At 39.8% G+C, this 24,450-nt stretch overlaps 1 protein-coding gene across 8 annotated transcripts in view; it reads right to left on the bottom strand.

Annotated features, from left to right (window-relative positions):
• Pfas (phosphoribosylformylglycinamidine synthase) overlaps positions 1-24,450 on the bottom strand; it is a 679,058-nt gene that overhangs the window by 384,921 nt on the left and 269,687 nt on the right. For all 8 annotated transcript variants that reach the window (XR_010949589.1, XM_067765957.1, XM_067765960.1 and 5 more), the window contains exon 4: positions 10,595-10,674. Coding sequence is in view for 7 of the 8 variants with exons in the window: in XM_067765957.1 (XP_067622058.1) it covers positions 10,595-10,674 (80 nt within the window). In the remaining variant the exon portion in view is untranslated. The remainder of the gene's footprint in view (positions 1-10,594; positions 10,675-24,450) is intronic.

Consider the following 24,450-nt stretch of genomic DNA (forward strand, 5'->3'; position numbering starts at 1 on the left):
TCTAGAATGCGTTTGTACAATATGGGTATCAAATGAAAGGTGTTAATGAGTATTTTAAAAGGGCGTGGGCCTTAGTTATATAGGTGGACGCCTTTTCGAGATATCGCCATAAAGGTGGACCAGGGGTGACTCTAGAATTTGTTTTGTACGATATGGGTATCAAATGAAAGGTATTAATGAGTATTTTAAAAGGCCGTTGGCCTAAGTTCTATAGATGGACGCCGTTTCGAGATATCGCCATAAACATGGACCAGGGGTGACTCTAGATTTTATTTTGTACGATATGGGTATCAAATGAAAGGTATTAATGAGTATTTTAAGAGGGCGTAGGCCTTAGTTCTATATGGGGACGCCTTTTCGAGATATCGCCATAAAGGTGGACCAGGGGTGACTCTAGAATTTGTTTGTACAATATGGGTATCAAATGAAAGGTGTTAATAAGTATTTTGAAAGGGAGTGGGCCTTATTTCTATAGGTGGACGCCTTTTCGGAATATCGTTATAAAAGTGGACCAGGGTTGACTCTAGAATGCGTTTGTACAATATGGGTATCAAATGAAAGGTGTTAATGAGTATTTTAAAAGGGCGTGGGCCTTAGTTCTATAGGGGACGCCTTTTCGAGATATCGTGGTGTTAATGAGTATTTTAAAAGGGCGTGGGCCTTAGTTCTATAGGTGGACGCCTTTTCGAGATATCGCCATAAAGGTGGACCAGGGGTGACTCTAGAATTTGTTTGTACGATATGGGTATCAAATGAAAGGTGTTAATGAGTATTTTAAAACGGCGTGGGCCTTAGTTCTATGTGAGGACGCCTTTTCGAGCTATCGCCATAAAGGTGGACCAGGGGTGACTCTAGAATTTGTTTGTACGATATGGGTATCAAATGAAAGGTGTTAATGAGTATTTTAAAATGGCGTGGGCCTTAGTTATATAGGTGGACGCCTTTTCGAGATATCGCCATAAAGGTGGACCAGGGGTGACTCTAGAATTTGTTTGTATGATATGGGTATCAAATGAAAGGTGTTAATGAGTATTTTAAAAGGGTGTGGGCCTTAGTTCTATAGGTGGACGCCTTTTCGAAATATCTCCATAAAGGTGGACCAGGGGTGACTCTAGAATTTGTTTGTACGATATGGGTATCAAATGAAAGGTGTTAATGAGTATTTTAAAAAGGAGTGGGCCTTAGTTCTATGTGTGGATATCGCCATAAACGTGGACCAGGGGTGACTCTAGAATTTGTTTGTACTATATGGGTATCAAATGAAAGGTGTTAATGAGTATTTTAAAAGGACGTGGGCCTTAGTTCTATAGGTGGACGCCTTTTCGAATTATCGCCATAAAGGTGGACCAGGGGTGACTCTAGAATTTTTTTGTACGATATGGGTATCAAATGAAAGGTGTTAATGTGTATTTTAAAAGGGCGTGGGCCTTAGTTCTATAGGTGGACGCCTTTTCGGAATATCGTTATAAAAGTGGACCAGGGGTGACTCTAGAATGCGTTTGTACGATATGGGTATCAAATGAAAGGTGTTAAGGAGTATTTTAAAAAAGGAGTGGGCCTTAGTTCTATAGGTGAACGCCTTTTCGGAATATCGTTATAAAAGTGGACCAGGGGTGACTCTAGAATGCGTTTGTACAATATGGGTATCAAATGAAAGGTGTTAATGAATATTTTAAAAAGGAGTGGGCCTTAGTTCTATGTGTGGACGCCTTTTCGAGATATCGCCATAAACGTGGACCAGGGGTGACTCTAGAATTTGTTTGTACTATATGGGTATCAAATGAAAGGTGCTAATGAGTATTTTAAAAAGGAGTGGGCCTTAGTTCTATGTGTGGACGCCTTTTCGAGATATCGCCATAAACGTGGACCAGGGGTGACTCTAGAATTTGTTTGTACGATATGGGTATCAAATGAAAGGTGTTAATGAGTATTTTAAAAAGGAGTGGGCCTTAGTTCTATATGTGGACGCCTTTTCGAGATATCGCCATAAACGTGGACCACGGGTGACTCTAGAATTTGTTTGTACTATATGGGTATCAAATGAAAGGTGTTAATGAGTATTTCAAAAGGGCGTGGGCCTTAGTTCTATAGGTGGACGCCTTTTCGAAATATCGCCATAAAGGTGGACCAGGGGTGACTCTAGAATTTGTTTGTACGATATGGGTATCAAGTGAAAGGTGTTAATGAGTATTTTAAAAGGGCGTGGGCCTTAGTTCTATATGTGGACGCCTTTTCGAAATATCGCTATAAAGGTGGGTCAGGAGTGACTCTAGAACTTTTTTGTACGATATGGGTATCAAATGAAAGGTGTTAATGAGTATTTTAAAAAGGTGTGGGCCTTAGTTCTATATGTGGACGCCTTTTCGAGATATCGCCATAAACGTGGACCAGGGGTGACTCTAGAATGTGTTTGTACGATATGGGTATCAAATTAAAGGTATTAATGAGGGTTTTAAAAGGGAGTGGCTCTTATTGTATATGTGAAGGCGTTTTCGAAATATCGACCAAAATGTGGACCAGGGTGATCCAGAACATCATCTGTCGGATACCGCTAATTTATTTATATAGGTAATACCACGAACAGTATTCCTTCCAAGATTCCAAGGGCTTTTGATTTCGCCCTGCAAAACTTTTTCATTTTCTTCTACTTAATATGGTAGGTGTCACACCCATTTTACCAAGTTTTTTTCTAAAGTTATATTTTGCGTCAATAGACCAATACAATTACCATGTTTCATTCCTTTTTTCATATTTGGTATATAATTATGGCATTTTTTTCATTTTTCGTAATTTTCGATATCGAAAAAGTGGGCGTGGTCATAGTCGGATTTCGGCCATTTTTTACACCAATACAAAGTTAGTTCAGATAAGTACGTAAACTGAGTTTAGTAAAGATATATCGATTTTTGCTCAAGTTATCGTGTTAACGGCCGAGCGGAAGGACAGACGGTCGACTGTGTATAAAAACTGGGCGTGGCTTCAACCGATTTTGCCAGTTATCGTCCTAGAGTCTAAGCCTCTACCAAATTTCACAAGGATTGGTAATGTTTTGTTCGACATATGGCATTAAAAGTATCCTAGACAAATTAAATGAAAAAGGGCGGAGCCACGCCCATTTTGAAATTTTCTTTTATTTACTCATATACTGTAAAGATATTAACTTTTCGTTTAAAATTTGAATTAAAAAAAAAAATTTTTTTAAAAGTGGGCGTGGTCGTTCTCCGATTTTGCTAATTTTTATTAAGCAGATATATAGTAATAAGAGTAACGTTCCTGCCAAATTTCATCATGATATCTTCAACGACTGCCAAATTACAGCTTGCAAAACTTCTAAATTACCTTCTTTTAAAAGTGGGCGGTGCCACGCCCATTGTCCAAAATTTTACTAGTTTTCTATTCTGCGTCATAAGTTCAATTCACCTACCAAGTTTCATCGCTTAATCCATATTTGGTAATGAATTATCGCACTTTTTCGATTTATCGAAATTTTCGATATCGAAAAAGTGGGCGTGGTTATTGTCCGATATCGCTCATTTTAAATAGCGGTCTGAGATGAGTGCCCAGGAACCTACATACCAAATTTCATCAAGATACCTCCAAATTTACTCAAGTTATCGTGTTAACGGACAGACGGATGGACGGACGGACATGGCTCAATCGAATTTTTTTTTCGATACTGACTATATCTATCTCGATTCTTATACCTGTACAACCAACCGTTATCCAATCAAAGTTAATATACTCTGTGAGCTCTGCTCAACTGATTATAAAAATCGGACGTCAAATAACCAAGTTACAACGAAAAAACCATTTCAGCTGTATTTCGAAGGATTAAAAAAAATTAAAAAAAATTTTTCCGAAACCATCTCAACATAATCTTCAAAATTTAGGGGCGGATATTAGCAACTTTTTTTTCGACCCAGTCTAACCTACACGCTTTTAATGATGCGAAAAGGGTAAGGGAGAACTCCTACATATATTTCGGGGATAACAACTGGCAAGGTATACTATCTAAAACTAAGTAAACCTTGTTCCAATATCGCTAATACCAGAAATTACATTAGGCTAGAATTCACTAACTTTTCTGAGTTGGTTAGATGAACGACCAATCGCATCCAAACTAATCCCGTCACTCGTCAAAACTAGCATTGAAAAAAAAAAATAAAATATTGGAAGCTCCAAAAGTAATATTCTAAATATCACGTTTCGGGGCCATGCACGTTGGATCTTTGCTAACTGCTATTATTTGCAAACACTCAACTTATCCAAAGCCAACCATATGTTTATAAAAGTAGAACAGGTCGAGAAGTTTTGAATCCAAAACGGATTCACTGGTAGAGTGTAACAAACATATATTACTTCAACTCTATTCCAAATGAAAACCAATTGGAATTCAAAATCCAAATAAGAAATTTTCGTCTAAGTTTTAAAGATTGCGGTTAGGAAAACAACATTCGCATTTTACCTAATTTCAACGCTCTCCAAAACTTGACACTGATAAACAGAAAGCGTTATTGTTCGGGTACCCACGAAATCGAGGGCCCCACGCTGGGCGCCATTCATTGTTATATATAACTAATTAATACTGCTTCTTCAGCCTTCAGCTGACACTAGGGCGCTCGGAGCGGGCGTGCATGCTTGCGTTAACCGGGCTTAGTCACTCGGGAGGTCGGGGCTCCTGCTGCGATCCACCCTAGTATAAGCATCTATATATAACCACAATATTTCATGTACTACGCCGAACTAAACCGCCTAAAGACAAAGCGTCAAAATCCAAGAAACAAAAATTACACAGCCTGTTTTCGTTATTTACTCTATTAACTAGCATAGTAGAAACGGACGGACTTCTTACAGCAGGGAAATGAAAAATCTAAAGGTGAAAGTCGTAACACACAACAAAAAAAGAACCATGCCTAGGGAAAGTTGTGCATAAAAAAAATGTATCCATCAGCGTACGGAGGAGATAGATGTCATTACCCTCTGAATGTATTCTCAATCCCTACCCTACCTGGTATTGAGAGTTACTGGCTACTCTCCCATACCCAAACAATAATAATAAGCTCACGACTACATATTAAGCGTACAAGACCAAAACAATAATCTAATCTTTAATCCTTTGAAAATTATAATTCAATAAACTTATTATGTATGTAAACTAATGTTCCATTCATATTTCACAACAGGTGCTTCTATATAGGTTTTTACAAGTAGCTTATCTACTTTGGGAAACGATATATAAGCGTTTTCAGTATTAAATAATTCCTTTAACTTCTTTCAGAAAACGTTCAGAAACCTTCAGAATCGTTTTTTTTATAGAATTAAAAAATGTCGAAAAAAGAAAAATGACCGAAAATGGCCGGAAATGTCGAAATTGGTATACTTAAATCAAAACTCCAAAAAAATTTAAAGCAGTGTCTTATTATCATGGTTGTAAATTATGACAGCATCAAAAAAAAACTATACTTGTAAAATGAATGGTGGCGTTAAGACGGCACCTATATAAAAAATCTGTTTCCTAATCACAACAACGTAATTTTTGGAAATAGTATTCATATATAGTATATACTAGATAATAAAAAATACAAAAGAAAAAAATTAAAGAGTTATACTTAACTCACAAAAATTTATCAAACCTCGAAAATTGTTTGCCAAAATTTATAGCTTATTATAAATATTTGGTTCACTCTACACGGTATATTCATACATAAATGCACGTTGAATTTTCTGGTTATAACGGAAAATTGCCTTCATTAATTTCAAATTAAAGACACAAATTACATAACATAATTTCGGATATACTAAACAAACTAAATTTATTTCAAAGTTACATTTTAACAACTATAAATATATGGAAGTATCTAGAGTTGCAAATAAATTACGGATGCGTTAGCATAGCGCATTGGAATATGCTAAATTTCTCAAAGCTTCAATTTTTGTAGACTCTGTCTTTTTATCAAGAATATTTCGAATGCGTTATTTTCTCTTTTGATGTACTTTTTAGGTTTTGTTGCATTTTCAGTACTAATTAAGCTGATTTTACTGAGAAAAACTGATGGTTTGTTGTGCATATTTAGGTTTACCGTTAGCTCGCATATATTTAGTTGGAGCATTTACATGAACAACCATGTGCAAAGCAGAAAAGAAAATACTTCCTACGAAACAGTAAATGTGTACAAAACATGTCGAGACAATGTAATGAATGATGTGTAAAATTCGCGTGAATTTGATACATCATTCATTACAATGTTTCGACATTTTTTCTTCGGCATTTTATTTTTCGATATTTTAATTTTCAACATTTTTGGTTTTCGACATTTTCTTTTTCGGCATTTTTAGTTTCGACATTTAAATTTTCGACATATCGGACCAGACCCCAGGTATAGTCTTTTAGAAGTACTTTAACTAAGTTACCTTCTATAAATCTTATAAAATAAAGTCGCTAAATGACATGTACGCACATAACTTCACACAGAATGCTCCGATTTTAAAACTGTTTTTTGCATTTGAAAGCTTAGCTACGTGAGATGGTACAGTTAGTATAATTTGAAGGTATATATTATAGGGGGGTGGCGAATTTCCAAAATGTAGTAAAAAATCATAAAATTTTTGTTTACACAGCTATAACTCATAAACGGATGGATGGATTTAAAAAATTCTACTTTTAAGTAAGACTTTGATATATTTACCTTCGATCTCCATCAAAAAAATACTTGGATTCCTTTCTTATATCAGCCAAATTGTTTAAACAAAAGTAACATTTTTACCAAAAAATCTTTATCCTTTGAAAATTATAATTCAATAAACTTATTATGTATGTAAACTAATGTTCCATTCATATTTCACAACAGGTGCTTCTATATAGGTTTTTACAAGTAGCTTATCTACTTTGGGAAACGATATATAAGCGTTTTCAGTATTAAATAATTCCTTTAACTTCTTTCAGAAAACGTTCAGAAACCTTCAGAATCGTTTTTTTTATAGAATTAAAAAATGTAGAAAAAGGAAAAATGACCGAAAATGGCCGGAAATGTCGAAATTGGTATACTTAAATCAAAACTCCAAAAAAATTTAAAGCAGTGTCTTATTATCATGGTTGTAAATTATGACAGCATCAAAAAAAAACTATACTTGTAAAATGAATGGTGGCGTTAAGACGGCACCTATATAAAAAATCTGTTTCCTAATCACAACAACGTAATTTTTGGAAATAGTATTCATATATAGTATATACTAGATAATAAAAAATACAAAAGAAAAAAATTAAAGAGTTATACTTAACTCACAAAAATTTATCAAACCTCGAAAATTGTTTGCCAAAATTTATAGCTTATTATAAATATTTGGTTCACTCTACACGGTATATTCATACATAAATGCACGTTGAATTTTCTGGTTATAACGGAAAATTGCCTTCATTAATTTCAAATTAAAGACACAAATTACATAACATAATTTCGGATATACTAAACAAACTAAATTTATTTCAAAGTTACATTTTAACAACTATAAATATATGGAAGTATCTAGAGTTGCAAATAAATTACGGATGCGTTAGCATAGCGCATTGGAATATGCTAAATTTCTCAAAGCTTCAATTTTTGTAGACTCTGTCTTTTTATCAAGAATATTTCGAATGCGTTATTTTCTCTTTTGATGTACTTTTTAGGTTTTGTTGCATTTTCAGTACTAATTAAGCTGATTTTACTGAGAAAAACTGATGGTTTGTTGTGCATATTTAGGTTTACCGTTAGCTCGCATATATTTAGTTGGAGCATTTACATGAACAACCATGTGCAAAGCAGAAAAGAAAATACTTCCTACGAAACAGTAAATGTGTACAAAACATGTCGAGACAATGTAATGAATGATGTGTAAAATTCGCGTGAATTTGATACATCATTCATTACAATGTTTCGACATTTTTTCTTCGGCATTTTATTTTTCGATATTTTAATTTTCAACATTTTTGGTTTTCGACATTTTCTTTTTCGGCATTTTTAGTTTCGACATTTAAATTTTCGACATATCGGACCAGACCCCAGGTATAGTCTTTTAGAAGTACTTTAACTAAGTTACCTTCTATAAATCTTATAAAATAAAGTCGCTAAATGACATGTACGCACATAACTTCACACAGAATGCTCCGATTTTAAAACTGTTTTTTGCATTTGAAAGCTTAGCTACGTGAGATGGTACAGTTAGTATAATTTGAAGGTATATATTATAGGGGGGGTGGCGAATTTCCAAAATGTAGTAAAAAATCATAAAATTTTTGTTTACACAGCTATAACTCATAAACGGATGGATGGATTTAAAAAATTCTACTTTTAAGTAAGACTTTGATATATTTACCTTCGATCTCCATCAAAAAAATACTTGGATTCCTTTCTTATATCAGCCAAATTGTTTAAACAAAAGTAACATTTTTACCAAAAAATGCGTATGTGGTTGTTCGCTGGGAACTGTGCGCGCTAATTGCTTTTGAGTAAGGCATAATGCGACACATACATACGTACATATATAGCATTCGCTGCGTTATTTAACTTCGGGCGTAGGTTTATAGGTATGTATGGATGTACATGTAGTATAAAACAAAGTCGATTTTTCTGTCCCTATGTCCCTTTGAATGCTTAAACCTTTAAAAATACGCAACGGATTTTGATGCGCTTTTTTTAATAGATAAAGGGTGATTGAAGAGGAAGGAACGGATGAATATATTTGTCTCAAAATTGGTAGAAGAGTAGCTTAGAACCAGGAGACAGACATGGGATAATTTTTATCCCGTTATGGCTAGGGTCTTGAGATAAAAACGTGGACCTGGGTAATCCTGGGATATGTTTGTACAATATGGGTATCAAATGGAAGCTGTTTATGAGTACTTTGATACTGGGTGTTTTTCGTACCCGCGGGTAACTAGGGTCTCGAGATATAAGCGAAAACGTGGACGCGGGTACCCCTAGAATGTGTTTATAGAATATGGATAACAAATAAAAGCTGTTAATGAGTGTTTTAGTACAGGGTAGTTTTCATACCTATTGGTGACTAGGGTCTCGAGATTGAGGCCAAAACATGGACCGGGTACCCCTAGAAAGTGTTTATACAATATGGATAACAAATGAAAGCTGTTGATGAGTGCTTTAGTACAGAGTAGTTTTCATACCTATTTGTCGATTTGTGGAGAGGCAAAAAAATCGCCCATTGCTCTGTGAAAATCATATTCTAGGGATCAAAATAAGAAACTTTGCCGAAGGAACCATACCTCTAAAACGAATTCTGATGTCCCCCCCCTTTTTGAAATTTCGTACATAGGAAGCCCTTTGCCTAGATTCGTATTCACGACACTTTGGGCCAGGGACGGATATATTCCAACAAGTTCTGTTTATAGTTCGATTTGCTTGAAATTCGGTATATAGGTAGCCCTTTGCCTAGATTACGAATTATTATTCTTTTTTTCGGAAAGTGGACCAGGGACCGATCTATTCAAACAAATGCTATTAATCGTTTGATTTGCCTAAAATTTGTTATATTGGTAGACCTTTGCCTAGATTAGTATTTACGAAACTTTTTTTTTCTGGAAATGGACCAGGGACCGACTGGAAGTAGGATTGGGACTGGGACTAGAACTGGATGGAGGTGAGGTAAGAGGTAAAAAATTCTTAGGAGATATGCAGATAGACCAAGGTTAGGGAAGAACAACGTCTGCAACATAGTACAAACATATATGACCTAACTTAAAACTAAGTAACAAATTTAGAATAAATTATACCTTAAAAGTGAAGATAGTCGAAATCAAAGTATGAAGAGGGGATAGGAAGGAATAGGAAACACCCTTACATTGTTTTTATAGAGGACTTGAGTATTAGTGCCCTGTAGTTGAATCTATTTAGTCCAGCCTTCACATTATCTGAGATTGAATTCCATAATCTAACAGCGCTAATGAAAAATAGCCTAGGTGGGGTTAAGTAATTATGCGATGGTACGACCAGACTCTGATGTCTCAGTCATCTCACTGGTCTTAACTTTTCGAGTAAGCAATTTGGTGTCTTCCACAATAATAGTTGGTATATAAAAATACAATTCCTGGCGGCTAGATAATTTCCAAGGGTGCAGCCAAGAATTTTCGTTCGCCAGGCAGATAATTGATCATATCTACCAATCCTTTAAACGTAACGCTACAACAACTTTGTTGTATGACACTGAGTCCATTTTACCATATAAGTTATAAGCGGCATAATTAACTGCAGTACAAGCTTTCGCCTGGTTTCAACGGATGTGAATGGGGTCGAGACTACATTATACTTTTTTACGCATTTAAAAAGAAACTCATTAGAAAAATCAACAGACTACTTAAGTGTTTCTAAGTGTTGGCTAATCATTTACCTGCAAAACTCATTAAATAGAACCGTGAGAATCAAGTCAGGTCTATACTATGTAAAGACTAATGGGCGGTTAACGCATCCATATGTATTAATAAAATAGGATTGGCCATTTCTGTTTGATATGGTATCCATAGTAGGATGATCTAGGCATAAATATCCCGAAGTGTATAATTAATCATAAATGTGTTTTAAAGCAGAATTATGCCTAAATATACCTGGAATATTTAAGCATCCAACGCAGTATCCAGCAGTTCCAGCAATGGGAATACCTCCACGTCCAACAGCTTGAACATCTCTGCAATAAAAAAAGAGATTAACGAAAACTCACAATGTTAACATCTTGATTAAGAGATGTCAAATTTTTGGAAATTAGACGAATTGAGGGATATTTCGCAACAAAATGTAAAAACAGCGAAAAGACATTTAAGATTTCATAGTGCAGGCCTATAAAGTTTAATTGATCAAAGCCTTGTTAAAGTTTACTTTTAGTTCGTAGTCATTGAAATTTCAGCTGGATATGGTCCGCTAATTGATTGGTTATGTAGTTGTGAAACTGTTAGGATTTACCCTAATTCAATCATCAACCAAACACAATAAAAATTCCTTTCCTTGTCCCAAGAACGGGATTTTTTCTTTCCAGACAAACAAGTATTCAGTGCGGAAAAAGTGCAGGGTGACATCGAGATGGCGTTTAGGTGAGGTTAGTTTGTACTGGCCCATAGGCTATCAGAAATGAGGAATTATATTACAAGGTAAGGTATACCGTCGTGGTGTGCAGGCGTGTTTACACTGCTCTCTAAGTAAATTTCATTTATCTCATCGACTCGGGAAATCAATGAAACAAATAAATATGTTTATATTTGTGCTTTATTTCACGATCTCTCAGCAAAATGTGTAATAGTGACTTTAAAAACTATAATTGAATAAATATTTGAATGGTCAAAAATTATAAAGTTTATTGACTTTCATATAAAAAATTGTGCATAAGTGCTTCTGCATATTTTAGTTCTTTATGACTTTTCTTCGTTACTCTCAAAATGCCGTGCATATGTGGCTGTAGAGTAGAGCGAACGCAACCAAAAGTGCAGTGCGCAAAGTGCTCCTTAATAGCTTCGGCAAGTGGTTTATAAACATGGCCTCATTGTGGGAACCGGGCCACACCCAGTTGAAATGAGGGCCCCCTAGTATAGGGTGTTAAGCGCTTCCGTGGCCTTTGGCTGGTTTGCAGTCAGGGGTATCCGACTGTATCCTTACTGAGCCTCCCGGATACCAGTCCACCTCCGGGAGTAGCGGTGACTTGCTGCGGCACCGGGCTCTCCCGCAGTCGACAGTTTCTTACGGCTGCCGAACGGTCTCATCTCAGTAGGCAACCTATGAACCAGTACTAATGAATAAAAATAAAAACCCCGCCTTGGATCCCTGCACGGGAAAAGATCCCGCTTCTGGAGCAGGCATTAAAAAACCCAACAACCCATAGAGAACCGCACAGACGGTGCTGATTACGCCTGCACGGCCTCAACAACCTTTTCGGCCACCTGTGCAAGCTAGCAGCAGTAAGACTAAATCCCTTGAGGGCAAGTCCAAACCTGCAGCAGCCGGTAAACTAGCCCAAACTCCCGGCTGAGCACTACCGGTCAACAGGAGGATGGGAGCAGGACTAAGTCCTCCAAGGGAAAAGGTACGGTCTCGATCCCTGCTAAGGAACCTCGAGCCAAGCACCCACGAGTTCCCCTTTCGATCCGCAACCAGCGGAACTTACGCAATGGCGTCGAGATAGCAAAGAGACTTGGCAACTCCCCCTGCGATATGCTGACGGCGGAGCAAAAAAGTTATCTGGCCTGGGCCAGCTTCCTCTACCACCACACCGTCCAACCAGAAGGCGCCGGTTTTAAGAGACAAAGATCTCAAGCGATCGCCCCTAACATTCCCAAGAGGCACAAGGCTTTGGTCTTCACCCTTCCTGCCTTGACCAAGATCTTCAGCGAAGTGGCAAAGGCCAACATCACCCTGGGTATTTAAAGACATAATCGCCAAATATCCGGAGCCTGCTTGCATTATTCGCGATGCCCACTGGACAGGATAAAACTGATTTCATGCGCCGACGAGCGCTCTTGTAAGCTTTATAAGCTCGCCATAGCCTCGGTAGGGCAACTGTGGCCCGGGCCAGGCTTTGGCCTTGGTCCCAGATGAGCTAGCGGAGCCTGGCGAAATTCTAAGGACCATATCCCAATGTAACTCGGGACTACCTTCAAGTGATTGGAGGACAGTCCGGATCGGCGAGACAAAGGAGAAACAACGCTATGTCGGTTTCTTCATTAGCGAGGCTTCTCTCCCTTGGCTTGACGAATGTGGTGGGGTATTAAGCTATGGCTTCTGCTCCATCACATTGAAAATTAAGAGGATGACTTCCAGAGAGGGGAGCCGGACCATGCGGAGCCTGCGCCTCTGGGCGAAGCGACAGCAGGAAACACCCTGAGTGGGTCTGTTACGCATAGCTCTGAGGCAGAAGATAACACAACCTGCGTGCCGGTTCCGTCCAATCTGGTGGAGGAGAGCAACGCCTCCAGCGGACCTGCCACCACCACTGCTAATCTTCCGGCCCCACGCAACACCTTGAGTGGACATGAGGCCGATATCGAATTGGCACGCAGCGCTGCATATTCCGAGAGCGATACACTCTCAGTATTTGAGTTTGCAGGCCAGTTCCTAACCAGCATGGAAGAACACCTTCTCCTGCAATCCGATCCGTCTGACGTCGACTTCGACGATACAATCGTAGAAAGGGAACAGGAGACGATGGACCCGATGCTGAAACAGCATAACCACTATAGTGCGGGTGCTGCAAGTCAACCTGCACCACTCCAAGGCAGCTTTGGTTGCACTACTCTTACGCCTCTGCAAAACATCAGAGGCGGTCGTTCTAGTTCAGGAGCCTTGGGTCGTTGGTACCAGAGTCTGTGGGCTTAAATCTGAGGACTACCAGCTGGTGACACCGCCCGTTACAGGTAGAAACAGATCATACATTCTGATTAAACAAACTCTATCTTATATTCTACTGTCTCTTTTCAGTGATGAAGACTTTACCTGCATTAACCTTGAGCTGCAGGATTGCACTCTCTGGCTGATGTCCGGCTACTTTGCGCACGACCGCCCCATTTCTGCACAGGATCGGCTTAGCAAACCGGGTAGGAGAAGCCCAGCTCAAAGGGCTCCCGATAGTGATTGGGGCCGGCGCCAACGCGTACTACCTCGTATGGGGCTCACCAAATCTTGTAACGCTGCCTTCACAGTAGCATGCCTGGAAATTAAGACAAGGGGTAAAAAGAAATCCTATTGGTGGACCCCGAAATCTCCGGGCAACGGAAAAACAGCAGAAAACTCTTTAACCAGGCGAAACAGACAGGGATCTGGTGCCCCTACAGGGACGCCTTAAAATCTTTTAAGAAGTTAATCCAGAGAGCCAAACGGAATCCTAGAAGAACTTCACAAATAACATTGAAGAAGTCTCTGAGGCCAATCTAACCCAAGGCTGTCTCGACCCTTGGACCACATTGTCAACAAAAAAGCAGTTATGTGGGCAATCAAGTTATTTAAACCCTACAAATCTCCAGGATTGTATGGAATATACCCCGCTGAATTACAAGCAGCGAGCGACCTTATAAGTCCGCTACTAGCTCAAATCTGCAAAGCATGCCTCAACTTGGCCTATATCCCCACGGAATGGACCAAGGCTTAGGTGGTATTCATACTCATAGGAGGCAGGACATCCTGCAACAGCCCTATGGATCTCAGACCAATAACTCTGACCTCCTTCCTTCTAAAAATTTTAGAGAGACTGCTGGATAGCTACAACAGCCAAAGGCAAGTCCGTAAAGACAGCTTTACACGATATCACCTCAACGATAGAGAAGGAACTTGCTTTCATCGAATTAACGCTTGGCATTTTTCTCGACATAGAAGGAGCCTTTAACAACGTTCCAACAGCGATTACGAACTCCCTGGGCTCGCTGCGAGTAGAAGAGCCTCTTGTGGAATTCGTTGACCACCTTATAAATAGGACAACTATTATTTCCGAAATGGGCAACTCTTCACTAACAAGGTATGTCAGCAGAGGCACCCCCAAGGGGGTGTTCTTTCTCCTCTGTTATCTAGCCTACAGTCTACCGGCTGCCAGGTCATTGCATATGCTGATGACATAGCCCTGACGGCTACTGACAAACATCCTTTGGTTCTTAGCGAACTCTTGGAAAATGCATTGGATCTAACAAATCTTAATTTTAATTTTTATTATGCGTAGTACACCCTTCTGCGTAGAAGGACATCACCGTGCGGGTAGCCACGGTTATACCACACACCCGGACTTGGCATGCCCAGGGTTATTTTTTATAAGCGCGGCCGAAGGCCACCTATGCAGAAAGGTGTTCTACGCAGAAGGCCACCTATGCAGAAAGGTGTTCTACGCAGAATTTCGCCTGTGGCGCTTTTTTCAAAAAATTCATGACATAACGTTTTTTTGATTTAAGGTTATAATATAAATAATTAAATTAAAATTTGGTAACAAAAGAGTATATTTGAGCAATAAGCCAAAATTCGAGTTTTTCCATAGTGGTAATAAAGCAAACCTACAAATTTTGTGTTAATTCTCATTTGAATGGGAAATAACAACAATTTTGTGTTATTGCCGTTTGGGCTATAGCACCCCCCCTACGACTTCATTGGTTTATTATGTATATATAAAATTATATTGGGCGCCAAAAAAATATTTTGCCCCAGGCGCAAAGGTGAGCTTATAGCTATCTGGGAATCTTCTCTTTATATAATTAATAACCCGGTGAGTAACTCTGTTTCCATTTTTTCCGACTGCCACAAAATCCCTGCAATGTGATACAACGTCACTAGTAGCACTTAAGTGCAGGGAAGCTCTAAACAAGCTGGCTGATAAGTTCAGCTGAGCGTAATATGGTTCCCAGGCCACAGTTACATCTCGGGAAGTTGCGCTGCTGATTAGCTAGCAAGGGAAGGCACCAGCTCGCACACAATCACCTCTGCTGGCAGGGTGAATCGTCCTCTGAATAACTGCAAGCACTGGCTGAGATTTCAGTTCACGGAACAAACTAACGCGAGATGGGCCATGGAACCAACATGCAGGCTGTCCAGGCGAATCTGGCCCAAGCTGGACGTGGGTATTCTAACAGGTCACTGTTTTATGGGTGCAGATGGGGCTGCAAACAAATGACTTCTGCCGCAGCAGAAAGCGTAGTGCATTATTTATGCTTTTGTCCCGTCATGTCGAAGACCAGGTACCGATGTCTCCATACTTCTTTGGGTGCATTGCGGAGATAGAATCCGCAAATGTAAACGAAATTCTGCGCTACATTAGGCACACTGGTTTAGCTTTATGGATGTATGAACCACATTCTATAGAAGGGCTTCGTCGAGGTATAACAACTCGCCACAATGGCTTACGTGAGTCTCCGCTTGGGCAGCGGAGGCGTCCACTTTAACCTAACCTAACCTATGCTAATGGGTCGGTAGTCCTTGCGACACATATGACTTGAAGACTCAGTTCCTTGCTCCATCATGGCGGCTTTGCTTTTCCTCTGAATCTTCTTATGGGCAAACTCTGTTGTGCGCAGTCAAAAGCGCCTTTGATAGAAAGTTACTGGATTCCAGTCTTTCAATAGTGGCAACTTTTTAGGTTGTCCTGGTCTTGTTTATAAATGGTACTGGAATTTGGTCCAGTCCGTTGACCGAGGCTTTCCAAACTTCCTACCTTCTCTACAATCGTCAGGGGGACTGCTGAAGCTGATACACGCATGATCTGAGAAAGATGGCCTATGAAAAACTTTCCAGTCATACCATCATACCATATAAAAGGAAACTTGCAGTTTCAACACGGGTTGACCTGAGTTAAAGGGTGTTAGAGGCGTTGGTGACCATATCGCGGACACGTATCATGCAAGCTGCCGGCCAATTGCTTTATAAGTGGTAAGGAGCGCCTCTTTGTCTTTCCCCAAGTGCTGGTGGCAAGTCATTTGAGGATTTTATTACGGCTGTGGATTTTAGGAACAACTGCAGTTGCGCGCTCGTCAAAATGTAGATCCTGATCGAACGTCACACCCAGTATTTTTCGGTGTAAGATAGTCGGTAGCGTAATGCCATCGACGTGGATGTCCAATATGGTTGACATTTGCCATGTCCATGTTGTAAATAAGATCGCCGTTGTTTTGTTCGGTGAAAATATCAGTATTCGCGGCAGTCGGCAAAAAACTGAAAAATCAGGGAGTACACATTATCGTGCAATCATCAACTCTTTCTGGTGGCGAAGGGAGCTACGACATGTAGAAGTTAAACAAACGCGGGAATAGGACACCACCCTATGATACCCCTTGTTTAATTCTTCTGGGTTTAGATGTCGCGTTCCTGAATTGCACCGATGCCTGCCGCACAGAGAGATAACTTGCTGTCCACCTTTTGAAACTTGGAAGAAGGGAGGACCCTTCCATGTCTTGCTGTGGTTGACCATATCAAAAGCGTTTGATAAGTCAAACGCTAAGAGTACTGTTTTGTGGTGGGGTTTTTGATTCAATTTACAATTTATCTGCGTGTTGATGGTAGTGCTATGTAGTTTTCGAAAGCCATGCTGATTATTGGCAAGGCGCAAATATGCACTGAAATGGGGACGCAGAATGGCTTCAAGTGTCTTGGCTACTGGCGACAGGAGAGATATCGGACGATAAGATTCTCCTATCTTGGCTGGTTTTCCAGGCCTTAGTAGCGGTACCACCCTGGTCATTTTTCATTTTTTGTGGATGACCAAGGTGGACAAAGACAGGTTGAAGACATGCGCTAGATATTTAAATCTCTCTTTGACAAGTTTTTTAAGCATCGGCATGGCTTTGTTGTCTGGGCCTACTGCTTCAAATAGTTTAGCTTGTGTACGCCTCTGTTGGCCAGCCGTCTGGCCTTGTCAACCGTGGAATGCATTACGTACTGTTCATTCACAAGCTGTCTGAGGCATTGGTTTATGTCCCTTATTTGGGGACGCCAGCATCGTGATGTCTTATAAGGTCACGTTCTCTCGCTAAAGTTGCCGCCTGCGCTGGAGTGTGGCCGGATTGCCGTGATTCTTCCAGCTGGAATGAAACGAGCCTACTCGGATTCAATGACTTTGCGGAAAGCACGCTCCCCTTGATGGGCATCAGTCGGGATTGGGAGGACAGCAAAGCGATTGTCAGTATAAGTTTTGTAATCATCCCACTTTCACTTCTTTAAATTGATGAATGTGCGTTTTTCAGCAGGTCGTTTGAGCGAAAGGAGTGTGGATAGGTGGTCGGATGCCAATGTTACTATCGGCTGACAGTTGTCGCAGTAAAAGAGTCATGCGCACACGATGGAGATGTCTGGCGAACTGTAAGCTGTTTGTAAACTTTGCAATTTTTCTCTAATATCAATAACAAAAACCATTGTATAAAAGCAATATGAACAAGTCTCGCTAATTACATACATATGATACCACTGATATAATGGTAACATTGGAAGTATTAAAAAACAAATACCGTAGAAGTCAAAACAACTGTTACTAAGGTTTTAAGCGCGTCTAAGAATTCAACATCATTAGGATTAAAACAGCATATAGAATTATATCTACCTACATGGTGAATAAAATGAATAACAATGAAGGCAACACTTAGAGACCAATTGCAAAGCGAACAGCGGGGCATTCATATGGCTGAGTGGTTAAAGGCATCTGCCTTTACACTGGTATGAATGTTGGAGATTCGAGTTCAAAACTCAGCTCCCGCGAAGCTAGCTGATGAAGAATTGAAATTCAGAAACATGTCCTAGTGACCATCGCCTTTTGTAAACTTTGCAATTTGTCTCTAATATCAATAACAAGAACCATTGTATAAAATCAATATGAGCCAGTCTCGCTTATTACATACATATTGTGGGGAATGTTGGCATCACTAGGCTGTTAGTAAATAATCACGCAACAACAAAAACATGAAGCAGACACTCTTATATGCATGTCCACATGAAAGCTAGCAACACTTATGTACCGTGATGGGCGTGAGCTTAGCACCTGCTAAGCGAACATATATGTATACGATAAGCGAGATCACAAAGGCTAATTCTTCAAAATCAACGACAGCTCTTTTATTTTGATTTCGATGGTCGTACGTAAGGAAGTGTCGCACGCGCGCTTAAAACTGAGTACCAAAGAGTGCGTGTGATACGTGCCCACCGTTCAAGTATTGAAATCAAACTAAACAAATAATTGATTTTGCTTTCGTGCTCGCTACACTTTCGTGTTTACTAACACATTCTCAATTTGGTGATCGTGTAAATGTAGTGCCCACCGCTGCTTATGTAGAAGGCGACGAAAAGATATCTCACACACACATGTAGCCATCAGCCGAAGTAGTTACTCACACATACACATGCATGTGGCTATAAACTACATATATACACGTATATAGCTGGTAACCAAGCATAAGCTACAAGAGTTTTCGAAGGTGAAACGCCTAGACCTTTGGAGAAATATGCGGACAAGGCAACAGAGAGTATAAAAGCAGCGCAAGCTGAGTAATAAGGAATAAGTTTCGATTTAAATACGCTATTGGTTGTGAAGTATAATTGTGAAGTAATACTGCCAAAGTAATCTAAATTGCAAACTGGTCTTGCAATAATGAATATTGGAGTAATCTATTCAACAGTTTAGCGATTCGAACGTTAGCAGAAGGTGCGCAATAACCAGGATTTCCCTAAATTCGTTACAATTGGTGTCAGAAGAGGAACTGTTGAATAAATTCCGAAGATTTCGAATACAACTTGGACATGGCGAAGGTAAGTGAACTGAAGATCCAACAACTAAAAAAGGAATTGGAGAACCGTGGATTGAATACAACCGGCAACAAGATTGAATTTCAAGCACGGCTAGGAGAGGTTATGGAGTCGGAAGGAATTAATATGGACGAGTATGTCTTCCCTCCTGATGGGGATGAGACAACAACAAAAATGGAAGAGAAAAACGAAACATCGCAGACAGTTATGAGCACAGACTTGAACATGATATTGGTTGCAATATTTGCACAAACATCGATAGTGTCATCTCAGCTGGAGGAGAACCGTATAACATCCAAGATGGAATCGCAAGAGACACGCATAACATCGAAGATTGAAGCACAATTGGGAGAACAGAAAACATATATGGCATCTCAACTGGAAGCGCAAGAGGCACGTATATCTGAAATATCGGCACAAATTTCGGAACAGTATCATAGCAGTTCTTTGCGAAGCAGGAAGAGCAGGGTGCAAAAATTTTACAACTCGAGGACGAAATTGATGCCGGGATAGAAGCGTTAAAAGGTCATATGGAGTTCTTACAACTAAATCGCCCAGCTATTCCAGCGAGCAATTCGAAGGTAAAGACACCATCCTTTGACGCTTCTGTTCCTTTCCTGGTCTTTAAATTACAATTTGAGAAGACCGCAGCAGTGAACAACTGGAATGCTGAAGATAAAGTTGCAGCTCTATTCGTAACATTGAAGGGGCCAGCAGCCGAAATCCTACAGAAGATTCCCGAAGGAGAGCGGAACAACTATGAAGCATTGATGGCTGCTGTAGAACGACATTACGGAAGCGAACACAGGAAGCAAATCTACCAAATTGAATTGCAAAACCGCTACCAAAAATCTAACGAGACTTTGCAGGAGTTTGCTTCAGACATTGAAAGATTGGCTCATCTTGCAAATGCGGACGCACCCGTGGAATACACCGAGAGTGTAAAAATTCAGAGCTTTATTAATGGAATACGGCATGTCGAAACAAAGCGAGCGACATGCGCAACCCCAAAACCTACACTCACAGAAACGGTATCACACGCTCTGATTCAGGGAACAGCATCACTTCTGTGTAAGTCAGCTTTCAAAGCGAGCCGTGTGGAAGTAGAAAGGCCAGACTGCGTGAACGCAATATTGAAGGCACTGAAAAGATCGCAGAAGCGGAGTGAAAGGGTTATCAAGTCCAGGGAGAAGTGGCATATGAAGTCTTAATTGGAAAGGTCACGGTTCTACACAAATTCGTTGCGGCAGAGATTGTTGATGAAGTCATAGTGGGAGTGGACTTCTTAGTTGACCATGGCATTGGGATCGATATTGTAATGACAGGCTTTCATCATAAGCACTGGTTAGAATGAATGGCAACATGTATCTGTGACTACGTGTGATGTGTCCGCAATGTTGCAACGACTGTCGCAACAGCACAATGACAACATTGTGTCTAGAGTAGATACAATGTTGCTGATGGCGTAACAACATTGCAGTCAAGACACGAACTAAATTTATCTGTGTTAGTTTGTAAAAGCGTTTAAGTGTATGGATGTATGAGTGTGTGGATGGGTAAATGAAAACACGGGAAAACCGAAAGATATTTTTGCACGTTTAGGTAAAAATTTTCCGTTCTAAGTAACGTTCTCTGCCACGGCGGTAGCTATAAAAGGCCACAACGTTAGGCAACGGGCAAAGTTTTATTTTATCAGTGCCAGTTCGTGTAAGTACAAAGAGGTTAAAAATCTCTTAAATACACCAAGTTTTTAGTGCGCGCCTCAAACCGAAGTTAAAGCCTATTTGCTAAATCGTTTAGCTAGCTAAAGTTTTTTTAACTGTGTAGTGCTCAGCGAAAAGTGTCTCGCGTACGCTAAAACCAAACAAATCTGGTTTGCCACCTTGCTCCCGATCCTGACCGTTGCAGCAGAAATGAACTAGACCACAACGTGTGTCGCGACAGCTAAAAACCAGGTAATCCTAATGGTTTTCTCTGGCTTTGGATTTGTTTTTTTTTTTTCAACTTGGCATGCCCACTGGGAAGCTGGCTTCTATATAGCCGATTTCCCAAGCAAGCCAAAAGCAAACTTGCATGCATGTATGCACGCCTTCATACAGACATATGTATGTCGGTGAGCATATAATCATGTAGACAACAAATATTATTACCCCCACCAATTTTTGACGCTAAGAATTCTACAGGAATAACCTTTGTTTGTATCTTAACAGGGCACTCTCTGCTGAACGACATGCCGCGAAACAAAAAATACATCATCTTTTTTATATTAGCGGCGCAACAGCTACAACAACAACTACCATTGGCTTTCACCAACAACTACACCATTTACGACAACAACAACTAATACCAGAACTTGGTAACATCAAGCACAGCATTCTTCACCGGCGGCGTTGGGCCGCAACAACAGCCACGGCACCGCATACAACAAAATTTTTGGGGAACAACAAAAAAGCACACTCAACAACGAGGCAACAATCGATACAAGAAAAAGGGCAACGATGCTGACAACTACAAAAACAACCAATCAACAACAACCATACAACACTCTCGATAGCACCAACATATGCCGACACTAAATGGTCAAAACTGGCAAAATTGAAAGCGGCAGCAGCAACCATCAATAAGAACAACGACACCAGGAGTTTTTAAATACATATGTTTTTTGATATTTTGTTATTTCTCACTTATAGATTTTTTTTTTTTTGAATGCCTGTAACGCTAGTAGGATTAAACGCTCATACACAGAAATCTCATAGAAGTGGGGGCAGAAGGCGAAAGTTAGGTTTTGTTTGAGACATTTTTTTTCTTCTTTCTTTTTGCTCATGGCATTAAAAATTTTTCGAAACTCGCATTAGTTTCAATTCCCTGGTTTTTTTTTTGTTTTTTGCACATACTTGTCAATGCTTTGTTCTTCTTTTCGTTAATTTCTCTTCACACACAACCTTTACCGTCTTTTTGGTATATTACTTTTCGACTAACAGTACTAAGTGCAAATTTCGAAGTTTCGAAAAGTTTTCTTTTGCTTCCACTTTATTTTTTTTTTTTGAGAATAGTTAAAGATATTTATAGTTTTGGTGCTTGGAACCTTAGCCAATACACCCCCTTCCCAAATCACGTCACTGGCCCGTAAAATTACCTTGTACTATTCCTGGGTAACATAATGGGAAAGGCCTTCCCGAGGCTTTTCTTAGCGGTACTGGGAACGTCACCCCATAATAGTTCGGACAGGAGCAGACACTTCACATTTAATGAGCAGAAATAACTCAATGTCCAAGATCACAAGCGAGTGATCTGGTTGAGTACTGAGAAAGAATAGTGTGCTGGATAAATGTATATGCATTGAGCATATATGCTTTGAGCGTTTTCTCTTTGCAGCTCGCGGACTCAACTTCATGCAGGCGCCTCGAACGGAGTGAGTGACACGGTGAGTGATAATATTTTACATTTGGAGAAGTATATATGCACGTATGTATATATGTACATATATTGCCAGGCAATTCCTAGTCTTTCAAAATTAGAAGAGGAATAGGCGATGACAAAAGAAATCAGAATAATATATGTATATACATAAAAACTTCACAAACATACATTTGCGCTTACATATCTTTTTTTTATATACACATAAACTGCTTTTTCTTTGATGACCTACTTTGGCTTTGTGCAAAATTGATTTTGGTGTTACTTGTGCGGTTGCGGTAGGTCCGGGATTAGGGTTTTTTGAATTTTTTGTTTCCCTCTTATTTTGTTTTGGTTGAATTTTGTATCCTTAAGATTGGTGATAGTACATTAGGGTGGCTCATAAATACTTATTTTTACGGCTATAAGGTACCCCAACCTTTGCTTTCCTTTTTTATTTATATAATTATATAATTTTGTTAAATTGAATTGAATTTAAATCGTGTATTATTATTTTATTTTGTTTCTTATGAAATTTAATTTTAAGCGTTTTTTTTATTCTTGCTAATAGTTTTGGTTTACATCCAATAGATTAAATAGCTTTAGGGGGTAGATGTAAGAGATAACGAATTGTTAATAAAATTTATAAATGTTTGGATGAAAGTATAGTTTTGAATTATGCAGGGCTAAGCCTAAATTTTGGTGTAGGTGCTGCGCTTGCGCGTGGTAAGGTTACGTGGAGGTGAGTAATAGGGAAATGACTGAATGAGGACGGACAAACAAATGTCAGATTGGGGGCGCTGTAAGGGAATAGGAGTCAGCACAGCGCCTATGGTTCAGCGCAAGTTGAGCTGAAGAGGGAGGGTAGACTCCACCTGATAGGACAGGCCTTCATCTTTTTCTCCCCCTAACTATGCCCCTCACGTATGTTTCCATCTTTTCCAGCTTTCCTCTTTCCTTTCAATACACATGCAGGTATGAACTATTTTTGTTCATGTGCCTGCGGGTGAGGACGGTGATGCAATACCCCGCCCAAGACGACGAGCTAGCCTGGGCTCGCAAGCATACCTGCTTGCCGCCGCTCCTCACTACCCCAAACAGTCAACCAAGTAACACTGGCGCCCAACGGTAATAGCCCGATCAAATTTTCTTTTCATTCCGTTAGTTAATTATTTCGTATTTTAAATTCCAAATTGCCATTTTTCTTTTGATTACTTAATTCCCATTGGTCACTTAATTTTTCTTAATCCTTTTTTTTTACTTTTCTTCCTTAGATTTTTTTAAATCATTCTTATCCTTCCACACCCAATCCTTATTTCCGCCGTTTGACAGAAAAGGGACCGTCATGATGACAACGCCGATTGGGCTCGCCTGGTCGACAAGTGTCATCATGATGATAGGATAGGGAGTGGCTGAGTGTTCATGCCAGGGGTCCTTCTTCGGGTTCCGGCAATTTGATTAAGTGGTACCTGGTATGACACTCAGCTAGAAGACAGACGTTAGCAAAAGGTCGAGGCGAGCTGTTTAAGCTACCTTACCGGGAGTCCAGCACTGCCGGTAAGTGAGGTTTGCAGTCGCCGCCACGATAGTTAGGAGAAGAGGTGTGGCATCTACTCTTAGGGACTAGCTCTTGAGCGTGATATGCCACACTTCCACGGACAGCACGGAAACTCACTAGACAATAGTTAGATACGGACGAACATACTGCCTTCACCGAACCTTCGCCAAGGCAGCACCGCATACACCAAGATAAACATATTCAGTTTCAGTAGTGATTTTCTTTGCAAATTTCGATTTTGATATCCTTTTTGTCATTTTTTGGCGTTTA

This window comes from Eurosta solidaginis, chromosome 2 (assembly GCF_040869045.1).
Source record: "Eurosta solidaginis isolate ZX-2024a chromosome 2, ASM4086904v1, whole genome shotgun sequence".
Lineage (NCBI taxonomy): Eukaryota > Metazoa > Arthropoda > Insecta > Diptera > Tephritidae > Eurosta > Eurosta solidaginis.